A 20,675-nucleotide genomic window follows, 5' to 3' on the forward strand; every position below is an offset into this window, starting at 1 on the left:
TGGCTACACACCTCAGGCGCCTCAGCGCTTTGACCAGGAGCGGAGGCCCAGCGCCTTGGAGGGCTGGGCCCCTAGGGATCCGGTGACTAGCGAGGACCACTTCTTCGAGGGCTTCCTCCTCCTCATGCGTTCCCCTCGGATGACTGGGCACCTGAAGGATATAGTCAAGGTGATCCCGCAGATGGTACCTCCCCGGCATCCTCCTCTGGGTCCTACGCTTGTTCCTCCAGCCCTACTGGTGCCAGTGCTGGTCCCTCCCCCGGTCCAGGCCCTACCGGTTGTTCAGACCCCCCCACTTCCTCCTGTACCCCCACTGTCTCACCCTCAGCAGCCGTTGGACCTGTCTTCGGACCTAGGTGGGACCCTGCCGGCACCTCTGTCCCAGGGCCCGGATTCCCCTTGGTCTGTAAAAAAAAAGAAAAAAGGGTGGGGGATGATGACGACGCCTAGGACGATGAAGCCTCGCCGTCTGTTTAAGGCCTTTCATGACTGCCTTCAGGGCCTGGTGTAGTTCTTGGAGGTCCTTCTGCCTGAGGAAGTCCCCAAGAAGTCAAAAGTGCTAGCAGAGGTTTTGGGCAAGCTCACCACGACCCAGTCTGGCATCCTACTCCAGAAGGATGTTCTGCAGGTGGCCCGAAAGGTCTGTGAGAAACCCAGGGCCAACGCCCAGATTAACAAGATGTTGGACAACAGATTCAGGCTGACGGACGGGGAGCCAATCCTCCAGGTCTCCCACCTGCAGCCACATTCTCCAGTGGTGGCTGCGGCCTCACTATATTCTAAACCGTAGTCTGTCATCTTCCTCCACGGGAGCCACCTCCAGCTGTCTTTCTAAGGAGGACTCGAGTCTTTGGGCAAACGCTGTTATGCCATTTCAGGACTGCATCTGTGGCAAGCCAGTGCAGACGCCATTTTAGCCATGGCTAACCAGAAGCTGTGGCGGGAGCTCGGGGAGGTTCTGACTAACCTCCCTTTGGAGATGCGAGCCTCCTTCAAGGCCGGTCTGGCGGATGCCTGGGCTGTTGCGCAGTTCCTCATGGAGTCGTCGGGCTCCCATATCAACACAGCCAGCAAGAGGGCTGTGCCTGGGTGCCAAGATGAGAACGGTGTGGATGCATGCCACTAAGTTTTCATCTGACGTGCAAGAGCGGATCTTAGATCTGCCCTTTGAGGGCGTGGACTTCTTTAATTCGTCGACCGATGACGAGTTGACAAAGAAGAAAACCTCCACTCAAGCTGCCAAGTCCTTGGCCATCCTGACAAAGCCAGGGCAGAAGCCCTTGCCTCAGTCTAGGGGCAGGACCGAATTCAAACCCTGCACCTTCACCGACTTCAAGAGGTTTCAGGACCACAGTATGCAGAAGCCTGACAGGTTGCTCTGCGACAACAGGAGGAAGCGGCAGACGACTTTGCAAGGGTTAATCTGCCTATCCCCTCCTTTCCTCGGCCCCCTGCCTCCGACGTCAACCAGTGACGCCAAGATCGGGGAACACAGCTCTCCACTGGGGTGTGGGGGCGACTGACTCTTTTCCATGACGGCTGGAAGCGCCTTTTCAAGAACCCATGGATCCTATACATAGTCTCCACAGGCTTTAGTCTTCCTCTTTCTTTTCCTCTACCACCCTCTCCTCCTCTAAGTCCGATCTGGTTCTTACCTCTTTTAGGGGAGGTCCTTCCACTCTTGGAGATGATGGCAATAGGACTGGTTCCTCAATCAGACAGTGGCTCCGATTTCTACTCCAGGATTTTTGCGGTATCCAAGAACAACCAGGCTGGCCTGAGTGTTGTCCTGGACCTATCATTTCTCAATCTGTCTTTACTGCTAGAACGCTTCAAGATGATCACTCCCCCGTACATAGCAGAGTGTCTCTGTGCAGTGGATTGGATGTGTTCCCTAGACCTCAAGGATGCGTAACTGTCAGGCCCACTCCTGGATTCCGTCAATTTCACCCCTCTTCCCTGAGTGCCCCTCACACCCTCCTGCTCACCTGTGGTCTCCTCGTCCGATGTGAGTCCGAATCTCTTTAATCTCAATGCCTCCTCTCTGGAGTGTGGATGAGGTCTGCCTCGAGAGGAAGCCACCCTGCCCCTCTAACACGGGGCCGAGGGGGCCCCCGTACCGGGGCAGACCGGTTAAGGGGAAAAAGCCGATAGGTGCAAAAAAACCCTTCTTAGTTGAAGATGGCAGCAGGATACAAGGTGGGACGGTGTAACTTGAAGGATCCAGCTGATAAGGAAATCCACAGGAAGCGGTGTATGGCGACTGCTCCAGGGGAGAAAAACAACAGTACAAAGATGGGGTGACTAATGACTGAGCTGGGGGGGGAGGAACTAGGAGAACAGGGGAGAAAGGAAAGAGAGAGAGAGAGCCAAGGTGGAGCAGAGAAGAAGCTCCAACAGAGCGAGGCGTGCCAAGAGCAAAATGAAAGCCAGCAAGCAAACGGGAGAAAAAGGAAGGAAGCGGCGGCAGCCGCGGAGGAAAGGACTGAAGCGTACCAACCCGGAAGCCTAACGCGAAAGGTTGCAACGCGCTGGCTTCCGGGTTGGCGCTCGTTAAAAGGACGTCGCTGGTCGGAAGGGCTGGAAGAACTAGACCGCTGCCGAGGAAAGTGCGGGCGGCGTGACGGCTAAATCAATGGCCACTCCACCGCCAGCGTCTCCACAGCTGCCAGCGACTGCCGTGCGTGACAGTACCTGCATGTCCCCATCTACCAGCCACATTGGAAGTTTCTGCGGTTCCTAATTAGGTCGTACTACTTCTAGTACAAGGTACTGCCTTTCGGCCTGAACTCAGTCGTGTCTCCCCCGCTTGGAGAGCTATCGCCTATATCCATATCTGGACTGGCTGGTGACGGCGGGGTCACCCGAGTGGGTGATACAATCATGCCAGAGATTGGTGGATATTCTTCATCAGCTGGGGTTCTCCCTCAAACTGAGGAAGTCACAGTTGTGCCCCTCCCAGGATCTGGTCTACCTAAGGGTGCGTTGGAACACGGCCGTTCAGTGGGTGTTCCCCACACCCGCAAGGCTCCTCCCCCTTCGCAAGGCAATAGGGCACTTTCTGGCCAACTCAACCTTGGTATGGTGGTTCCATCACATTCCGAGTTCATGGCCTCCCGCACGCTCGCCTCAAGATGAGATGCATCTAGCGCCACCTGGTGGCCAATTGGGATCAGGAGACAGGGTCTCAGTTGGACAGGATCCCAATACCCCTGCTCCTCCTGCCCGATCTTCGCTGGTTGATGGGCGACAATATTTCTGTGGGAGCCCCCTTTAGCTTATGGATCCAGTTCCTGGGGGTGGACCAGTGCGGTAGGATCACCTGGATAGGGGGTCTTCGGGGAGTGTGAAATCGGACATCGACATGCGTTATCCCCTTCCCTGTCAAACCTTCACCCCATCCTAGCAAGTCTGCTCCCCCCCTCCCTTTCCCGACATGACATGTCACACACACACACACACACACACACACACGCACACGCACACGCACACGCACACGCACACGCACACACACACACACACACACACCCCCCCCCCCCCCCACACACACACACCACCCCCCCCCCCCCACCCCGAGGCGACAGGCACGTCACGTGCAATCTCTGGTTGCCGAGGGACCACCCCGAAGCAAACTGCAGAGCGTGTAGTAGGTTTAAACCTAAGACACTTCAGGACCGTTCGACGAAGTGTTGGGCCCACCACGCCAGGCAGGCGGCCATGGCAGCGGAGGGCGCCTTCAGCGACGCCGTACTTTCGGACGACGAGGGCATTAAGGTGTTGAAAGACAGCCGAGCGCAAGTCCCCGACCTCGAAAGGTCGTCCGGCAGGGCGGCTATGGGGAAGACGCCCGGAGACACAAGCGCTTCACACACCACTCACACTAAACACACGAAGTCCAACCGAGACTCAACGACGTCGAGTTCTCGGAAAGAGGCACAAACAGAATGGTCCGATTCGGTGTCCTCTGGGCGCTCTTGATCGAGATCGCCGCATGACTCCAGGCAATCATCCACTCTTGCCAAGAGTGCCTCGCTGCCTATGCTAATAGAAGTTCGATCGTCAGAAGACGAAGACGACTTCCACCCCCAGGCCGCGCTCCAGGAGTCGGAGCCCGCAGTCAAAATCAGCGAGGCCCCACGCTCGAAGGACCGGGACCCTACCCCCGATCCTCGACGCCAGGCGTCGAAAAACTCCGGAGCCACGAAAGGACAGGGAAAACATTTTTCCACTCACGGGGAGGGGGGAAAGCAGCAGAAGAAGCATCCTTTGCACTCTTCCACACCTGTGAAACACACCACTCCCCCTAAACAGACAGACAAAACCAGGTCTGCTGATATGTCTAAAACCAGCAAATCTACTCAAGATAAATCCCAGAGACTTACTGAGAGAGTCATTCCCAGTTCCAAAAAATGGTTGAGTGAAGACATAGATAGGGCCATGTCAAGGATGTCGTCTTTGGCTGATTTTTACTATAAAAATCGTGAACATTTCCTTTCGTATGATCCACAAGGGACGACACCCTCAGGCTCTAATGATCCTATTCCTCCCCGAGTAAGAAGCCCCGGTTTGAAACACCGATGAGGTCTACAGACCCCTTCGAGGTACAACCATACTCAAGACCATACTCACTGTATCAAGAAGAGGCTTGGGGATGATGAGGACCAAGAAGAGGAAGAGGAAGAGGAAGACCCGGAAACCTGCAGAGTAGATTCACCGGTAGAAAACAAAGCCCCGTTTACCGTCCCCCCTGTCGATAACCAACCCCTCCTAAACGAGGTTCTCGCACGTGCAGCAGAACATTTCCATATTGACACCCACGGTGTCCAGGAGGAGAGGGACCTCGCAGAGGAGTTAGTGGGAGAAAGGAGGCCTGTTGCCAAGACCATCCCTATCCTTAAATCCATTCAGCGAAGAATAGACCCGTCCCTGGTGAACCCGAACCTCACCAGAGCAGTCAATCCCAGGGTTGAAAAACTTTTCAGGACGGCCCAGTCTGACCATCTCTATATAAGAGGACATCTGAAGCCAGACTCCCTAGCCCATCAAACTTCCAGCCTGGTACAACCTACTGTCCCAGCACCAAGGTCAAACAGTGCACCAGCAACCCAACTCAATGAACCTGGCAACATGGCTCCTGAGGTCATAGAGTTTGGACATCTCAATTTACCACAGAGGTGTATGGACATCCTAAAGGAATCTAGGAAACCAAACACAAGGCACTGTTACTTTGACAAGTGGAAGAGGTTCGTTATCTGGTGCCAGAGTAGATCAATCAACCCTGTTGATTGCACTCCTTCCACTATTGTTACATACATGCTCCACCTGCTAGATGCAGGATTGGTTTTTAACTCACTGAAAGTACACCTGGCAGCCCTGTCGGCATACACCACTTCCCATAGCAAGGTCTTGTGGTGGAAAGTACCAGTAGTTAAAGCCTTCATGGAAGGAGTAAAGAGACTTCACCCTCCTATTTCAAACCCACCACCAGGGTGGGACCTTAATGTGGTGCTAGCCAAGCTCATGGGCCCCCCTTTCGAACCCATGCATAAAAGCAGTCTCAAACACCTGACTTATAAAACGGCCTTCTTAGTAGCTATTACTTCTATAAGAAGGGTCAGTGAAATTCAGGCTCTGTCAGTGCAGGATCCCTTCTTTACTGTCCATAAAGACAAACTGGTTTTACGCACACACCCTAGGTTCTCACCTAAATTTATATCAAAATTCCATGTAAACCAGTCCATCAAGCTCGTCGGAGGTGAAACTACACACCCTAGATGTGCGTAGGGCGGTCCTCTACTATTTAAATAAAAGCAGACCGCTCAGAAAGACAGATCAACTGTTTGTCTCCGTAGCTACAGGCAGAGAGGGGGATCGCGTCTCTAAAGGTGCCATCTCGAAGTGGATTATTAACTGTGTCCAGCTGTTACTCACTCTCTGAAAGAACTCTGCCTTTCACGCCAAGAGCCCACTCTACTAGAGGCATTGGGGCCACTCTGGCTTTCATTGTCATTGCAAATGTACCCCTTGACACCATTTGCAAAGCAGCTACTTGGAGCTCTATTCACACTTTTACTCAGCATTACTGCATTGACACCCATTCCAAGGCAGATACACAAGTGGGACAAGCGGCTCTAAGACACTTATTTGCTCATGACCCTTCTCACATCCCACCTCCTTCTTCAGGTACTGCTCGCTAATCTATGCACAGCATGTGATCTAAGCAGATTCCACAAGCCTCCGAAGAGATACATTACTCACCGTAATCGTATTTCTGATGCTTGTATCTGCTTTGCTTAGATTCACATGCGACCCACCCTTCCTCCCCTCTGAGAGAAAGCGCATGATTGCTTGTAGTCTTACCTTTCTGTCTATCTGCTTAGATTATCTGTACTCCCGCTACTCCTCATGCTACCTCATGTCAGAAAAAATACAATCTGAGGATCCTAGATGCGTGAGTGATCTTGGGTACAGTGGACGTCACACTAGGGATAGTATTACTGGCACGCACTGTGTTGACGCCCATTTTCGAGTTTCGAAAAACAAACTGTAATACTCTGCAGCTTCCATTAGATGTCGGCCTAAGCACAGCATGTGAATCTAAGCAGATACAAGCATCAGAAATACGATTATGGTGAGTAATGTATCATATACACACACAGACACACAGACACAGACACAGACACAGACACAGACACAGACACAGACACAGACACAGACACACACACACACACACACACACACACACACACACACACACACACACACACACACACACACACACACACACACACACACACACACACACACACACACACACACACACACACACACACACACACACACACACACACACACACACACACACACACACACACACACACACACACACACACACACACACACACACACACACACACACACACACACACACACACACACACACACACACACACACACACACACACACACACACACACACACACACACACACACACACACACACACACACACACACACACCCCCCCCCCCCCCCCCCCCCCCCCCCCCCCCCCCCCCGTTTAATACAAGGCGGAAGACTGCAAGACCGAAGAGGATTGCAAGGAGGGAAATACCCTTAACCTTTTCACCGACAAACCACATCTTCCATGAGCCTTCAAAAGTAGAAAGCGTAAAACCCAGAATAGAAGCTAAAGAATCCTGCATTGTCTGTCAGAGGTACCCAGGGATCTCTTGCGGCGACAGCCAAGGTGAGGAGAAGCGATTGTCTGTGGTACTGTCGTTGGCTCCTACAGCAAAATTACACAGCCCGTGAGTTTGGGGAGACTGATACCAGACCGGCCTGTGTGAAAATCAAGGTTGCAGGCAGCAACATTGTATGAAGATTATTGAGCCAGCACATAAGTGAATGAACTTTGAAACTAAAATGCGATACCGTAGGCTAAGTCCGGCATCACATGGGTGCTCATTAAAAGTTTTCTGTTAGGTATCCATCTGGAAGGGTGCAAACATTAAAAGAAGTGAATTGTGAAATTGAAGTGGTCCTGCGATGGGTCAAGGCAAACCCTGTGCACATTCGAAAGTCTATGATACTTGATGTAAAATTGACATTGGCCCGAGCCTGGCTGAGGGAGACTAGTGGTGTAGAAGGGATCTGAACGCGGCAGAGGGGAATCCGGAGTGATCACCCGAATAAAGGAAGAACCTACGTTTGTGAGCAAAGTAAAAAGTGAAAGATGGGCTTGGCCCTGCAGAGGGAAGCCTGCACAGCACTTTATGCTAAAAGGATCGGAGCCCGGTTGAGGGGCATCCGGGGTGGATATTGAAACACCCGTCTTGAATACTTGTGAAAATCTGAAAGGGGAAAAGAACTGGTTATATATCTGCTTGCTTCAGGCCCTTTGAGTGAAGATCCTTTGAGAAACAAGGAGTCTTATGCCCCAGAGGCACTGATGCTGATGAGTGAACTGTAACCTTGTGCTGAAGAAGCCAGAGATTGTGCTATGCTCGAGTGAACCGCCTTGTCCCGTGTTAAAAACGTGGGGAATAGAGGCCAACGGCCTGAAAACCTGACCTATCATTTTTGAACACTTCTTTCTTTTTCATAGCTTTATTTCCTACACTATTTCTATTTAGAGGTAAGGATTGGCAATAGGTTTATTATGGGCCCTTTTATTTGACAGGACACCACTAGGACTAGGTTTATTATTATTTGATTGTTGTAGCTTGCTCCCATTTGTAGATTTAGGTTTAGATGGGCGTTTAACCCTTTGTGAAGTTCAATAAACGCCCTTTAACTGTGGTCACTTGTGTCTGTCATACTGTTGAAGCCATGCCTTCCTTACAGACCTCAATGGGGTTCTTGCAGCTTTGCAGGGCAAACCTTTTGAGCCGATGGCCTCTGGACATCCGGCTCGTAACCCTAACAACTGTTATATTGGTAGCTCCCACCTCTGCACGCAGGGTCAGTAAGCTGCAGGTATCTTCATGCAAGCCCTTCACCACGTTTCACAACGACAAGGTCATCTTGCCTATTCACCCAAACCTCTTGCCCAAGGTGGTCTCCCCATTTCATCTGAATGAAGAGATCTGCCTGCCGGTCTTCTTCCTGAACCTGCAGTCAGAAGCAGAGGGGGCGCTACATCCCATGGACCTCAAGAGGGTCCTCAAGTTTTACCTCTCAGACAAAATCCTTCATTCTTTGTCACTTTTGGGGGCTCCTCACCCGGCTCTGAGGCTTTCATCGCCCGGTGAATAGTTCAGGCCATTTCGGAGGCATACACGGCCATGGGCAAACCAGTTCCTGAGGGGATTCATGTCCATGCCGTAAGGGCTGAGGCCATGGCAGATGTGTTTCAGAGACATGCTTCCTGGGATTTCATCAGCAGGGCGGCTACTTGGGCCACTCTTTCGGCTTTCTGCAGGCACTAGTCCCTGGACACCAGCTGCAGGCGCGATCCAGAGTTCGGTCAGGCAGCTCTGAAGAACCTTTTTGCTTCATCCTAGATATGAGGCAGGTTGTCACGGCTCCACCCCATGTTCTTGTTCAGTGGAATCACCCACAAGTATGGAGGAAAGGGGGCGCTAGGGACTATGAATACTGTAGTCACTGCAGTGAGTAACTTTCATTATTTGATTAACGAAATGTGGTTGATGAGCTGTTATGGATGTACTGCAAAACCTAAAAAGCACTCACATAGCCAGGTATGGTCATCGAAGCAACCATAACTTGGCTACCACCACGTACTGTTGCAGTGTGTTAGTCGAATTGATAAATATTATTTTGAAAATAAACAGGCCAGTTGTTTTGTTTTGGCTGCTAAAACAAACCTAAAACTCAATATTGGCATTCTGGGGTACTAATGGGGTAATACTGTTTTTCTTTTGGATCTTCTTTGTTCTTCTTGCCCTGTGGGTAATGTCATGTGCATAGTAGAGTTTAGTGTATTAATGCATACTGCTAAACAGTGGCCCGAGGGCATACGAGCCACTGATGCAGATTTATGGTTGCCTTGGAAACCATATCTGTCTAAAATGAGCTGTTTTGTTTTTGTTCTGCAGCCATAATATCCCTTCGGATTTTCTGTAATTTATTTATTTATTTTTTTTTAATTATACACCAACATACCTGAAGGGCCAAAATGGCTTGGCCACGGGATTGCTCTACGCACAGAAAGCACACCCAAAGTTAAACAAATGTATGTCCCATGCCCAGGCCCTGTGGACACTGTTTCTGGGGCAAAATGAACAAACCCACTGTGCCAACTGGGCCTGGTCCTATTAAATAAAGACCTGACAGTTAGTAGCTCACAGGCTCGGCGGACACTTAACCACAGTACCTATAAAGCCATGAGGAAAGAGTGAAAATTAAGAATTCTCTGCTGCTTCCTGCTGTGATGGGCCAATGTTTGCTCAACTCATACAGGTTTGGATTGTTTCCTTTAAGCATAATCTTAAACAACCTAAACTGTTTGAAATATAATATCAGGGAAAATCGGTATTCCTTTATAGTTAACCTTTCTTTTTATTCGTATTAAAATGTAGTCCGCAAAAATTGGAAATTCCAACGTTAACATACAAATATTAAGTCCAAATGAATACATCATGAAACTTCCAAAAATGTGGCATGATATGAGTTTTCTACTGCAACACTATAAACGGCTATATTGGTGTCATTATAACTACATCATTGTTCAGGTTATGACATTTTATGAACTTCTCCATAAAAGTTCAGTAGCCATGTTTTGGCTACATCCAAACACACTTTCAATGTGAAAATGTTAATCAAATTTCAACACTTAAATCGGGGGTCGAAATTCAGATTTACTGAGCAGTTGCCTTGCTTCCGTCCCCTCCCGCAACCCTTCCGTAATGTCGTTGTTGCCCACAAAATAAGCGTTAAGCCGCTACTCCCCAAGCCCCTTGGGTTCCTTCTCCCTCACTGTAATGGTCAACGGAGCGTGGTCAGAGATCCCCCACTATAGGTACTCTGCCCGCCACCCTCCGACCCCTGTGGAAAGTAAAAAAGTAATGGATACGGGAAAGTGTGGTATGAGCCCCAGAGTAAAAGGAGAATCCATTGTCCCCTGGATGCAAATCCCCCCAGACCTCTACGAAGCCATTCACCGCAGCAAATGTCACCAGCTCCATGCTTTGCACAGCGGCGCTGTGCTCCCCTCCCGCCCCTGGGCTGTCCTGTCCCTTTCCCTGCTCATAACTTCGTTAAAGTCAACCCGCAGTAAGGTGCTTTACGCTCCATATTGCACTAGCAGACCCTGTATAGTGGTTAAAAAGTCCAGATACCTCCCACCTCCCCAACACCCACCCGTGTCCTGTTAGACTGTCTTCACCAGCAGTGGGAAGGAAAGTTGTACCAAAAGGGCTACTCCTTTTGGACCCTCTGTAGTACCCAGCATGTTCAACAACTGCATATTGGCCCCACCCCAGAAACCTGCAGGAAATACAAATCAAGTTTGTCTCTTGGAGCAGGGCAGTGTCTACTTGGTGCTTGCTCAGGTATTTAAGGACCAACACCCTTTTAATTTTGTCCCCAAGGCTGTTAACATTCCATGTAAGGCATTTGATCGCCCTTTTCTGATCATCCCCCTTCATCCTCCCCACACCACTGTGGATTGAACCTCTAGGGGTTGCCCCCGCCTAGGCAATCCTATTGTCCATTAGTCTGGAGAGCTGCGCCCCTTCGTGTGTTCTGCCCTTCAACCCAACATTGTTAACAAACCCCCTATACCGCCCAACAGTCAACAGTAGCCCTAACGCCTGCACTACAGTAGCGCATGCTGGGCTTGGTATGATGTTGCACTCCGCCCAGTCGATTCGCTCTGAGCCAGATTGGCCTCTGCCGCTGCTGTCCTCAGCTTTTACCGCTGTCCACTCCCAGGCAGCTTCCTTCAGAGATGCTGAACCGTGTCCAACTGCACCTTTATATCAAACTGTTCTATGGGTGCCCCCGGCTTCCCATCTGAGAGTCTCTAGTGCTGTGCTTGCTCACTGGGGTCCTGCGGATACCCCCCAAAACCAGTCACTCTTCCGTTTCTGAGAGTCCTGCTCCACCTGGTCCTCCATTGGGTGTACCACCTCGACCCAGTCCTATGCCTCTGCTGGATTTATGAAAAAACACCTACCCCGTGGGCCAATCACCCAGAGGGTCGCTGGGAAGATTGTGGAGTATTTGACCCTCTTTGCCCTCAGCTGCCGTTTGACTGCATTGTAAGATTGTCTGGCCTTCTGAACTGCCTGGTAAAGTCTGGGTAAACCGCCATCCTTGCAATGTTCACTTCCATCACCCCTTTCTTCCGGCTGCCTACAGAATGATTATACAGATATAATTCAGCAGCCGTGCGATCACCTGAGCGGGGGTGGGAGGACCCTGTGAGCCCATTCGATGGAAAAAGTTAGATTGCTTGGGTCGACCCAGTCCTTGATCCAGCCTTCCAGGTATAGCTCCATGGAGTGGGCCTAGGTTTCTCCCTGCCCTCTCCTCTGCGTCGTCCATCCTTGCCTTCAATTGCTGCGTTTTCTTAGCCAGAGCATGCACCTCTACCTGCAGCAGGGTCGTGGCATCTTCCAGGTCTCCCCTACTCTGCCCGAGATATTATGGAGGTCGCTCCGCAGTAAGCCCTCATCCAGACCCACTGCATCAATGTTCCTCTCCAGTGTCGTCGTTTCATCCCTAATGGCGGCCAGGATGTCTTGTGCAAAAAAGTCTCGTCCCCTAGCACCATCCGTTGCAGGTGTGGCTCTGGCTGTCTTCTCCGCACCCTGCTGGCCATGCGCTGGCACCGCAAACAGGGCATCAATCGCCTTCCCGCTATGTTTGTCCTTGTCTTTCTTCATGTCTGCCATGACCCCTTCAAGCTCCAGGCACATCCAGCTGGGCATCCCGTCCTGTAGCGCACCCCAGTGCTACACAAGGTACACCAGGAGACGACCTGTCTCTGTGCACAGTGCTGGTCGCCCTCCCACCTTCACCCCCTATTAGTCTGTGATCTCCTGTCCTGCTGGCAGCACCTCTGAGCCCCTTGTATCTCAGGGCTGATCTCTGTCCACCTCACTTCTTCATGGCCGGCCGCTATGGCCCCCTAGAACTACAGTCACAGGCACCTCTCACTCCTCCCTGAGGTGTGTGCTGCCTCTCCCAGACCTCCGGACCCCGCCTCCGGTCTCCCCTGCCCCACTACTGTGGGGGTTGGGGGAGGCGTTCGCCACCCCCCAACTGCTGCTCCCCCACCACCTGCTCTGCCTCGCTGCACAGTCGGGCCCTCTCCCCAGCAGCATCCCGAGCCGCCCTGGCCTGATCAGATGTTGTTTCCTCCTCAGGCAGGCTAGCCGCCTGTCACTGTGTGGGCTGCGGAAGCCTTACTCCCTCTCTGCGACTGTCAGCCCGCCTCCACCGCTGACTATTGGACTGGTCTCAGCGAGCCTGTTGCCTGATCTTTGCCACAAGCCTGTGGTGTCCCTCAATGTTTCTGCCGGCAACAAGGTGGTCGGGCTCGCCCTGTTGCTGCTCTCTGGGTCGCGCTGGCCCTTACCACTGCGGCATCCTCCCGCCAGCGGCCATCTTCGTCCTGCACTGGCTGCGGTCGCCTCTGCCTCACTAGTGCCAAGATTCACGTGTCTTGGAGTGTGACCCGCTGCCACTGCCTGCCACCACTATTCCACTTCGCGATACCACCTCGCAGCGATCACCTTTGACCTGGGATGGGCCTGAATTACACATGTCCTGCTCAAAGCATCACGCTACAGTACCCCCGACTTTATGATAATTTCTATCCAAGCCTATTGATCAACATTCTTTAGTATGCGTGGAAATGTTTTCAGCTTGGTGGCGTTTTTTGAGGAAACTCTATGTAGGTGCTTAAAAATATTGACTGAAGGATCACATACTCTGTGAAGAGAGCTAGCGTATAGTGGGTAGATAACTCACTTTTTTTCATTTACTCTTAAGGGAGGTTTGTTATTGAAAGTGCAGCTGACTAGGCAGTGAGCATGTCATGTGCCACTTGTACCATATCTGCTATTTTACACTGTTTCAGGTCTTTATGCAGACATTCTAATGGCAAGACCTCTGTCCGTTTCAGTCAGGATCCTCTGCCTAGAGAGGACCAGATCTCTGGTCCTCTCTAGGCTGGACTACTGCAACAGCCTCTTTCTAAATCTTCCTTCCTCTTCTCTCCGACCTCTACAACTTACCCAGAACAGGAATGCAAGACTTGTCCTTGGCCTCAAGCCCAGGGATCGTATCCCTCCAGCTCAGAAATCTCTTCATTGGCTCCCAGTGGCGGCAAGGATCAAGTTCAAGACCCTCTGCATCGTCCACAGGGCTTTCTGGGGCCTGGGACCGCACTATCTCCAAATCTCTCTTCGTAAACATCTCCCTTTGCAAGCTCTCAACTCATCCACTTTCAACACGCTGATGGTCAGTTGCTTTTCCAAGCAGAGAGTTGGGGGAAGATCTATCTCCTCGGCTGGGGCCTCCCCATGGAACAGCCTCCTTGTCTCTCTCAAACTTGAGCAGAACCACCTTCGGTTCCGGAAGCAACTCAAGACCTTCCTTTTTCGCTTCCGCTTTCTCTCTTCCTCGCCCCTGCTGATGTCCCGACTGCTCCACGCACTGGTCACCTGGCTACTCTCTGAACTCTGGCCCAGGATCCTGCATGTCCAGTTGCACTTCGCCCTGCCTCCCGGTTCCCCCAGCATTTATGGTCTGTATCTGCAACCCTACAGTCCCTTCTCTCTGAACCTATGAGCCACTCCTTATGCCACACTTTTTTTAGTTACCTGCACTGAGTCACACGCTGGCTGCACTTCTTGATTTACGTGCACTTCACCCCCCCGACTCCCAGCACTTCTCCACTTTCCTTCACTTGCACGATCTGAATGACACAGGGCCTACTAAGATCATTGTTTTGTCCTCCCTTGTCTTGTCGTGCCTAGAAACACTTGTGTATACGGGCACGTTATTAATGCCATATCATATCATATATCCAAGATGCATTGATAGCCTTCATCGCAATCAGGCAGCCAGAGAGTACTCAAACCCTACTGGCTGAACGATTGCAGAGAAAGGACAGAAGTATGAAGCAGCACCGGATAACACGCAGCTGTGAAGGGAAAGAGAGTAGGATGTTAATGATGGAGAATAACAAAAGTCCTGCACCTAACCCTTAGTTGCACGTTATCTGAGGCTAAAACGGGGGTAGTCGATCACTCGATAGTATGATAGTTCACGGAATTAAGTCATCCGGTGTGCGAGCTGGCGTGCAGATAACAATATTCCAAGGAAAAAAACCAAGAAACAAACAAAACCGAGTAATTCACGGCGACGTTCTGCGCCGACGAAAAAATTGAAGTCAAAGTTTGTTGCACAAATCCAAGGGCGTAATCCAAGAATATCCATAGAGTACCAAGGTTCAATAATCTAGGAAAGCAGTCAGTGTTCCCCACAACCAATAAGGATTATCCGATAGCAGAGTCTGTTAAGATAAACCCATAGTTCATAGCAATGGATGCAGAAAACCCAGTCCGATCACCAGTAGCTCCTTCTTCCAGCGCGTAGATTAGTTGCGAAGCATGAATAACGCCAAGCTTTATGGGCTCGTTGCTACCCTTTGATCACAAGGACTTTGACGTATTTGAATGAGTGTCTGTGCAGGGCCTGCTGGGAACTGAAGTCCTTTACCTTTACGCCCTATCCTGCAATTTCCAAGGCAGTTTCCAGCGGCTGGCTGTCATAGGAAAAGTAACCTGCCTGGAATGGAATGATGCAGAATGGGCTGGCTTGGGAATCCTGACAATGCCCTGGATGTTACGCCTGTTTACCCCCATACAGCAGAGTGGGGATTGTGAGCAGTATCAAGAAGTGGACAAGATGGGTAGGGAGATCTGGCTAATTAGGGTGCTAGGGGTACAATCCTGTTGAAAAACAAACTAAAAATGCAGAGGCTAGCAATTTAGCTCCAGCATTCTAATGCGGTCATTGATGTGTGTTATCATTTTTTTTGAAGAAGCAAAGGCAGTAGACAGTTTATATTTGATAACCTATTTTGAATTTGCGGCGAGCACTTATTTTATTAAAAGGAAGTTAATGTTTTGACACTTAAGATTTATTACATGTTATGCAACATTCCCAGATCTGCCCCTGTTCTTAAAATCTGCTGGTTGGGTGTTGGTACTCAGAAGCCAGTTTGAATAACTTATTTAAAGTAGCTAGTGAATGGCTATTAGCTTGGTATCATGGTATTTAGTGTTTGCATGCACTGTACTTAGTCATAATGTTTGTACCCACATTGATTCTGTTGTTGACTACGTTTCTCTTGCTGCTGTTACTTGCAGTTCCTTCGGATATGTGCTGATCTGTTTCGACTGGTCCCATTTCTGGTCTTCGTCGTTGTACCATTCATGGAGTTCCTGCTCCCAGTTGTCCTGAAATTGTTTCCAGAAATGCTTCCGTCCACGTTTGAAACATCATCTAAGAAGGTAGCGTCATAATTTGGTGTCCAAATTGGTGGTTGTATTCATGTTCTGCAACTTTATTACTTTTTATTTGAACTTAATGATCAAATGATCCTATTCATATAATTTAGAAAATCCATCATTTTGACTTCTGTATCAACTTAATCTGTTAAGGAACAATGTGCTAGAACTCGATGTTAACAATAGATGAAGAGGCACCCTGTTTTTTCTCCATGCAATAACCCTCTCCATTGAAAACAAAAAAGGAGAGATTCGTACAAATGGTAACTGAGTAACAAGTATGCATTTAAAAAAGGGTTCCCTAAGTGAGAATTTTACGATGGGGCAGATCTTCTTGACTTAACATCCTCAAGACAGTTTAACTAAGATCAGTCTTGTAAATGTATACCATTGTATAGATGTACTAGACTTACTGCCTTACTCAGCCAAGGTAATTCAGAGGGAGTTTGAATGTAAGCTTAACATTCTCATTTGGGGAATCCTATTCAATAACAAAAACAATACAAAATATGTATTTATTTGTGTTGGTTTATACAAACCTTTACAAAAATATTAAAAGAAAAGAAAATTTACAAAGATAAATTTCACATTCAATTTCAACAATTAAATTCATATTTCATCAATACATCCCAAAAGCGATATAACAATTTGCAAAACACATAACTAGTTTCTTATAGATATACTACAATGTGATCAAGTTACCGATCTTCGTCTCCTGGAATAATCAGAGGAGTACATGGGATATTTAAAACAATTTACAAACATTAGTTAAAAATCTGAGTACTGCAAGCTTCAATAAAACAGATTTGTTATGTCTCCACCACAGACTAAATAAATAGACCCATCCTGGAGAACTGGTACATTTACTAAAATGTTCAGTGCGCAGAAGTCTTAACTCCAGGCAATATGTGCCAAGTGTGCCAATGTCTCACTTTCAGAACTACATCTGCAGAAACGACAAGTGGTATCAAATTTTAGCGATCTCGAATATATTGAATTTCATGTGTCATGACCTTCTTGGGTCTGAAATTCTGAAAAAATAAAAATGATGCCTTACATAAATATAAACTAAATGTACTTTGACATTAACAGTAGAGAAAAAACATATATTCATTTTGTACACTGTGCCATTTGATGTGAGGATGTTCTCTCCTCCCATCTGCCACGTGGAGATTTAAGGAGAGGGGAGATTAGTAGGCAAAATGTTTAATGGGTTCTAGATTGTAGGTGACTACATCAATATCTTAAGACAGCAACACTGTATATCACTCTTCTGCTGAATCTGTAATTAATCTTGGCTGCCTGGTTTGTCGAAATGTGGAGTATTTGGTAAATGTTCTATTAACTCGCACCTTTGTAAGATTTATTTTTAAACAATCTTTTGTAAAGCAAACATAATGAAGTCTTCAAATGTGGAGGCACCCAACTTACTAAGTGGTCTTTGCTCAGATTGGTCTGATACCTGACACCCAACTATCTTTTAACTCTTCCCCTCTTAAGTTTGTGGTCCTCCATTTATGTTCCATGTAAGAGACCCAAGAAGGTTTCAGCAATGGCTTGATGCAAAGGTTGTTAAAGCTAGAAAGTAGTTTATGACCAAATCGATGATGTGCATCCTTTGTGGTAAGCCAAAATAAGGATTCAGACAATTTGACATAAATGTCCATGGGGGTTTATTAACTTCTTTTGACTGACTTCCTGGTCTGCTTAAAAAGGTAATCCACTAAAATAATGAAACTTTCCTTACTGTTTAGGAGGTCTATTCCCTATTCTACGTGTAAAACCTCAAAGAAATTCTACTATTATCAGGATGGTTTAACACATAACAAAGTGTTCAGCCCAAATTATATAATTACTTTCCCTATGAAACTAACAACCACACACCTAAGGGACTAAACAACTAAAAGGTGGCTGACTGCCTTCAACTCGGGGTTCTCTAGCCGACGGGCTCTGTCCCACTCTTTCTGGACAAAAGGTTTGTGCCGGGCCAACGGCCAAGTATTCTTGCTTACGCCCAAACTTTTGTGTCTGGTTTTCATGTGTTTTTTTCCACTCCAGGGTGTCTTCCCAATATTCCTATGGCCTTTTCCCTCACTTTGAATTCACTCTTTCCGTATTACCCAACAGGTTGTATCTTGTTAATCTTTGCAGTTGTTCCCTCTTGTTCTGTCCATCCTGGGATATCTTCTTTGGGTTTGCCCCACCTTGTAATTTCTCTGCTCTCACCCCAACTTGGGGATTCTCTGGGTTCATCCAGTGTTGGGACATCACGCCTTTCACCCTGCCTTTGGTTGTCTCTGCTCTCACCTTCTCCTGGGATCTTCTCTTGACTCTCTTCCTTTATTGGGATATGTGCACTCTTCATCGTCCACCCCACGTTGGTGTAGCTGAACCTCTCTCGAGCACTAGGAAGGTGAATGGGGTGAGCTGCTTGTGCGATGCTCAAACTGGACTCAACCTCTCAACTTTCCTCCTCGTGGGAGGGTTCCTAGATCACCTGGCCTTCTCCTCTCTGACAGGGTCCCTCCAGCTTGCATGGGGTACTTAAATTTGTGCCTCCTGGGAGCAGTCGGGGCACTACATGTCCTCCTCCCAAGCAGGCCGGCTTCTCCCAGGCAAATAGTCTCCCTTTCATGCTCTTTCTTTTCTTTGCAGTTTTCCCTCTCCAGCAGTCACTCTACCTCTGTAGCCTTCAGGAGCTTCAGGGATGCTCACCCTGACTGTGACGGCCTGGAATTGAAGGAGGCTGTCTTTTATACTTTGCCTTTCCTCTTCCTGTGGCCTGCTAATTGGTTTATGGAAGACGTGCCCTCTCTGGTCCTCTATTGTTTCTTTAACTTCCCATCGGCTAGTTCAGATTTCTATTCCAATCATTAGTAATTGCCATGTTTACTTCTTTTATTTCTCTAATTTTCTTACAATTGCCCCTTTTATATATTGCTTTTTTCCAGGGTTTGGGGATGTTTATTTTGAGAGCAAAAATGGTTTCCCCTCTATGGCGTAAAGGAGGGGGTGGGCAGGCATTTGAGCCCAGTCCTCCTTGTATGCAGCATTTACCTGTGAGGAAGGCTTTTCCTCAGCAGGTGTGTGATGTCCCCTCTCTCCTGTGAGATGCACTGTGGCCAGTTAAACCCCTCTCTGCTGCAGTGTCCCAGCTCTGCTGCAAGGGCTACTCTCCTCTGCCCTGTCGATGTCGATCCGAGGTTGACCTCTCCATTCATCTTAAGCTGGCACTGCTGGTCTTTGGCAGTGCCTTCTCACATTGCCATCCCCAAATCAATCCGCCGCCTGCTCCCTTGGTCATGGGGGCTTACAGGTAGGTTTCCTGTGGTAGTCTCAGTGCGACTTATCACACCTCTTAGAGAACAGTGGGGCTGGGAAACGCGCATCATTTGAAACTGTCATTGCATACAGAGGAAAATGTGCTACTCTCCCCTCTATTCGGTTGTATCCTAGCTAGAGAACCTGAAGTATAGAAAGCACTATAAAAAAGGACACTTGGAAGGTTGTGGTACAACTCTTAGTTACAAATTCTAAGGAGGAACCCACAGTGACTCTTCTCTTAACACGATCTATGTGAATGAAATTCACGTTTCCTCAACACTTAAGTACTCATACGTCCCGTCTCCTTTCCTCCATCCTTGTGGGCGCCCCCCAACATGGGGGCTGTACGGGAACCTTTGGCAGTGAAAAATTGAGCTTGTCCCCCCTGCCCCCCTCGACACCCCCAGCGCATGTCGGCTGCAGGATGATTCACCCTGCGATGCTCATTCCTGGCATCGGACCCCCATGCGCTCTTTCTTGAGTGCCTGGGTCCTGACAATGGCTGGGATGCATGTGTGGCTTGCAGCGCTCTGTCACCGGGCCTTAAAGAATAGTCTTCTCACGGGAGGGATATCTTTGCTTCTCCTCCAGGTCATCTTCAAGAGTTTGTCTCCAGGACCTCACATCAAGACAAGTTAGGCCCTTTGTTTAGTACGGCTCTTCAGCGTGGAAACTCCTTCCTGAGGGTTTCCGTGGGAAAGGGTGCCTTGAATTCTTATTCTGGCAGACCTGAGGCCTTTAAGGCTCCCGGCTCCCAAGCCGAGGGACTCTGGGGCTGTTCCGGGCGGACCATGGAGGGGCAATCGAGATCGTCGTCCTCTTTGACCTAACTGGGCAAGGGATCGTCGACTTCTACCTCCAAGAGTCAGTTCATAGCACAATCCAATACGACTACCAGCTGCGTAGCTGAGGGCACCCAGCCTACCAGTGTCTCCTTCGAGGTCGTTGTGCAGGGCGATTCGACTATCGGCCAGTGGGCAGAGGGCGCTGTGCCTTACCATAGCTATCTCTGAGGTTGACGCTTCTGTTTCAAGTTCTAAGGCCAAAGAGTGCCCTTCTATGTCTGAGCCAGCACGTGACACGGGTCCTTCGCGCCCTCCCTCCCAGGGCGTGGCGCAAGGCCCAAAGATCACGGACAAGCACGAGGCAGAGCCTGCTAGGACGGTGGCTATCTTGGCTTTGGATTCAGGGCTCACTGGTCCTTTACCCTCAGAGTAGACCATGTAAGAATGTTCCAGCACCAGATGATGTGGCGGGAGATCGGGGAGTTCCTGCCCGACCTCCCTCTGGAGAGGCAAGCCTCCTTTAAGGTGGCCAGGCAGACGCCTGCGCAGTTGCGCAGGACCTCAGGGAGTCTTCGG

General features: G+C 49.3%; 1 protein-coding gene across 1 annotated transcript in view; it reads left to right on the forward strand.

The window, feature by feature from the left end:
* LETM1 (leucine zipper and EF-hand containing transmembrane protein 1) overlaps positions 1-20,675 on the forward strand; it is a 919,975-nt gene that overhangs the window by 187,724 nt on the left and 711,576 nt on the right. The window contains exon 4 of the mRNA XM_069632136.1: positions 15,850-15,993. Within this exon, the coding sequence (XP_069488237.1) occupies positions 15,850-15,993 (144 nt within the window). The remainder of the gene's footprint in view (positions 1-15,849; positions 15,994-20,675) is intronic.

This window comes from Ambystoma mexicanum, chromosome 6q (genome assembly GCF_040938575.1).
Source record: "Ambystoma mexicanum isolate Mex_15411 chromosome 6q, UKY_AmexF1_1, whole genome shotgun sequence".
In the NCBI taxonomy this organism is placed as follows: Eukaryota; Metazoa; Chordata; class Amphibia; order Caudata; family Ambystomatidae; genus Ambystoma; species Ambystoma mexicanum.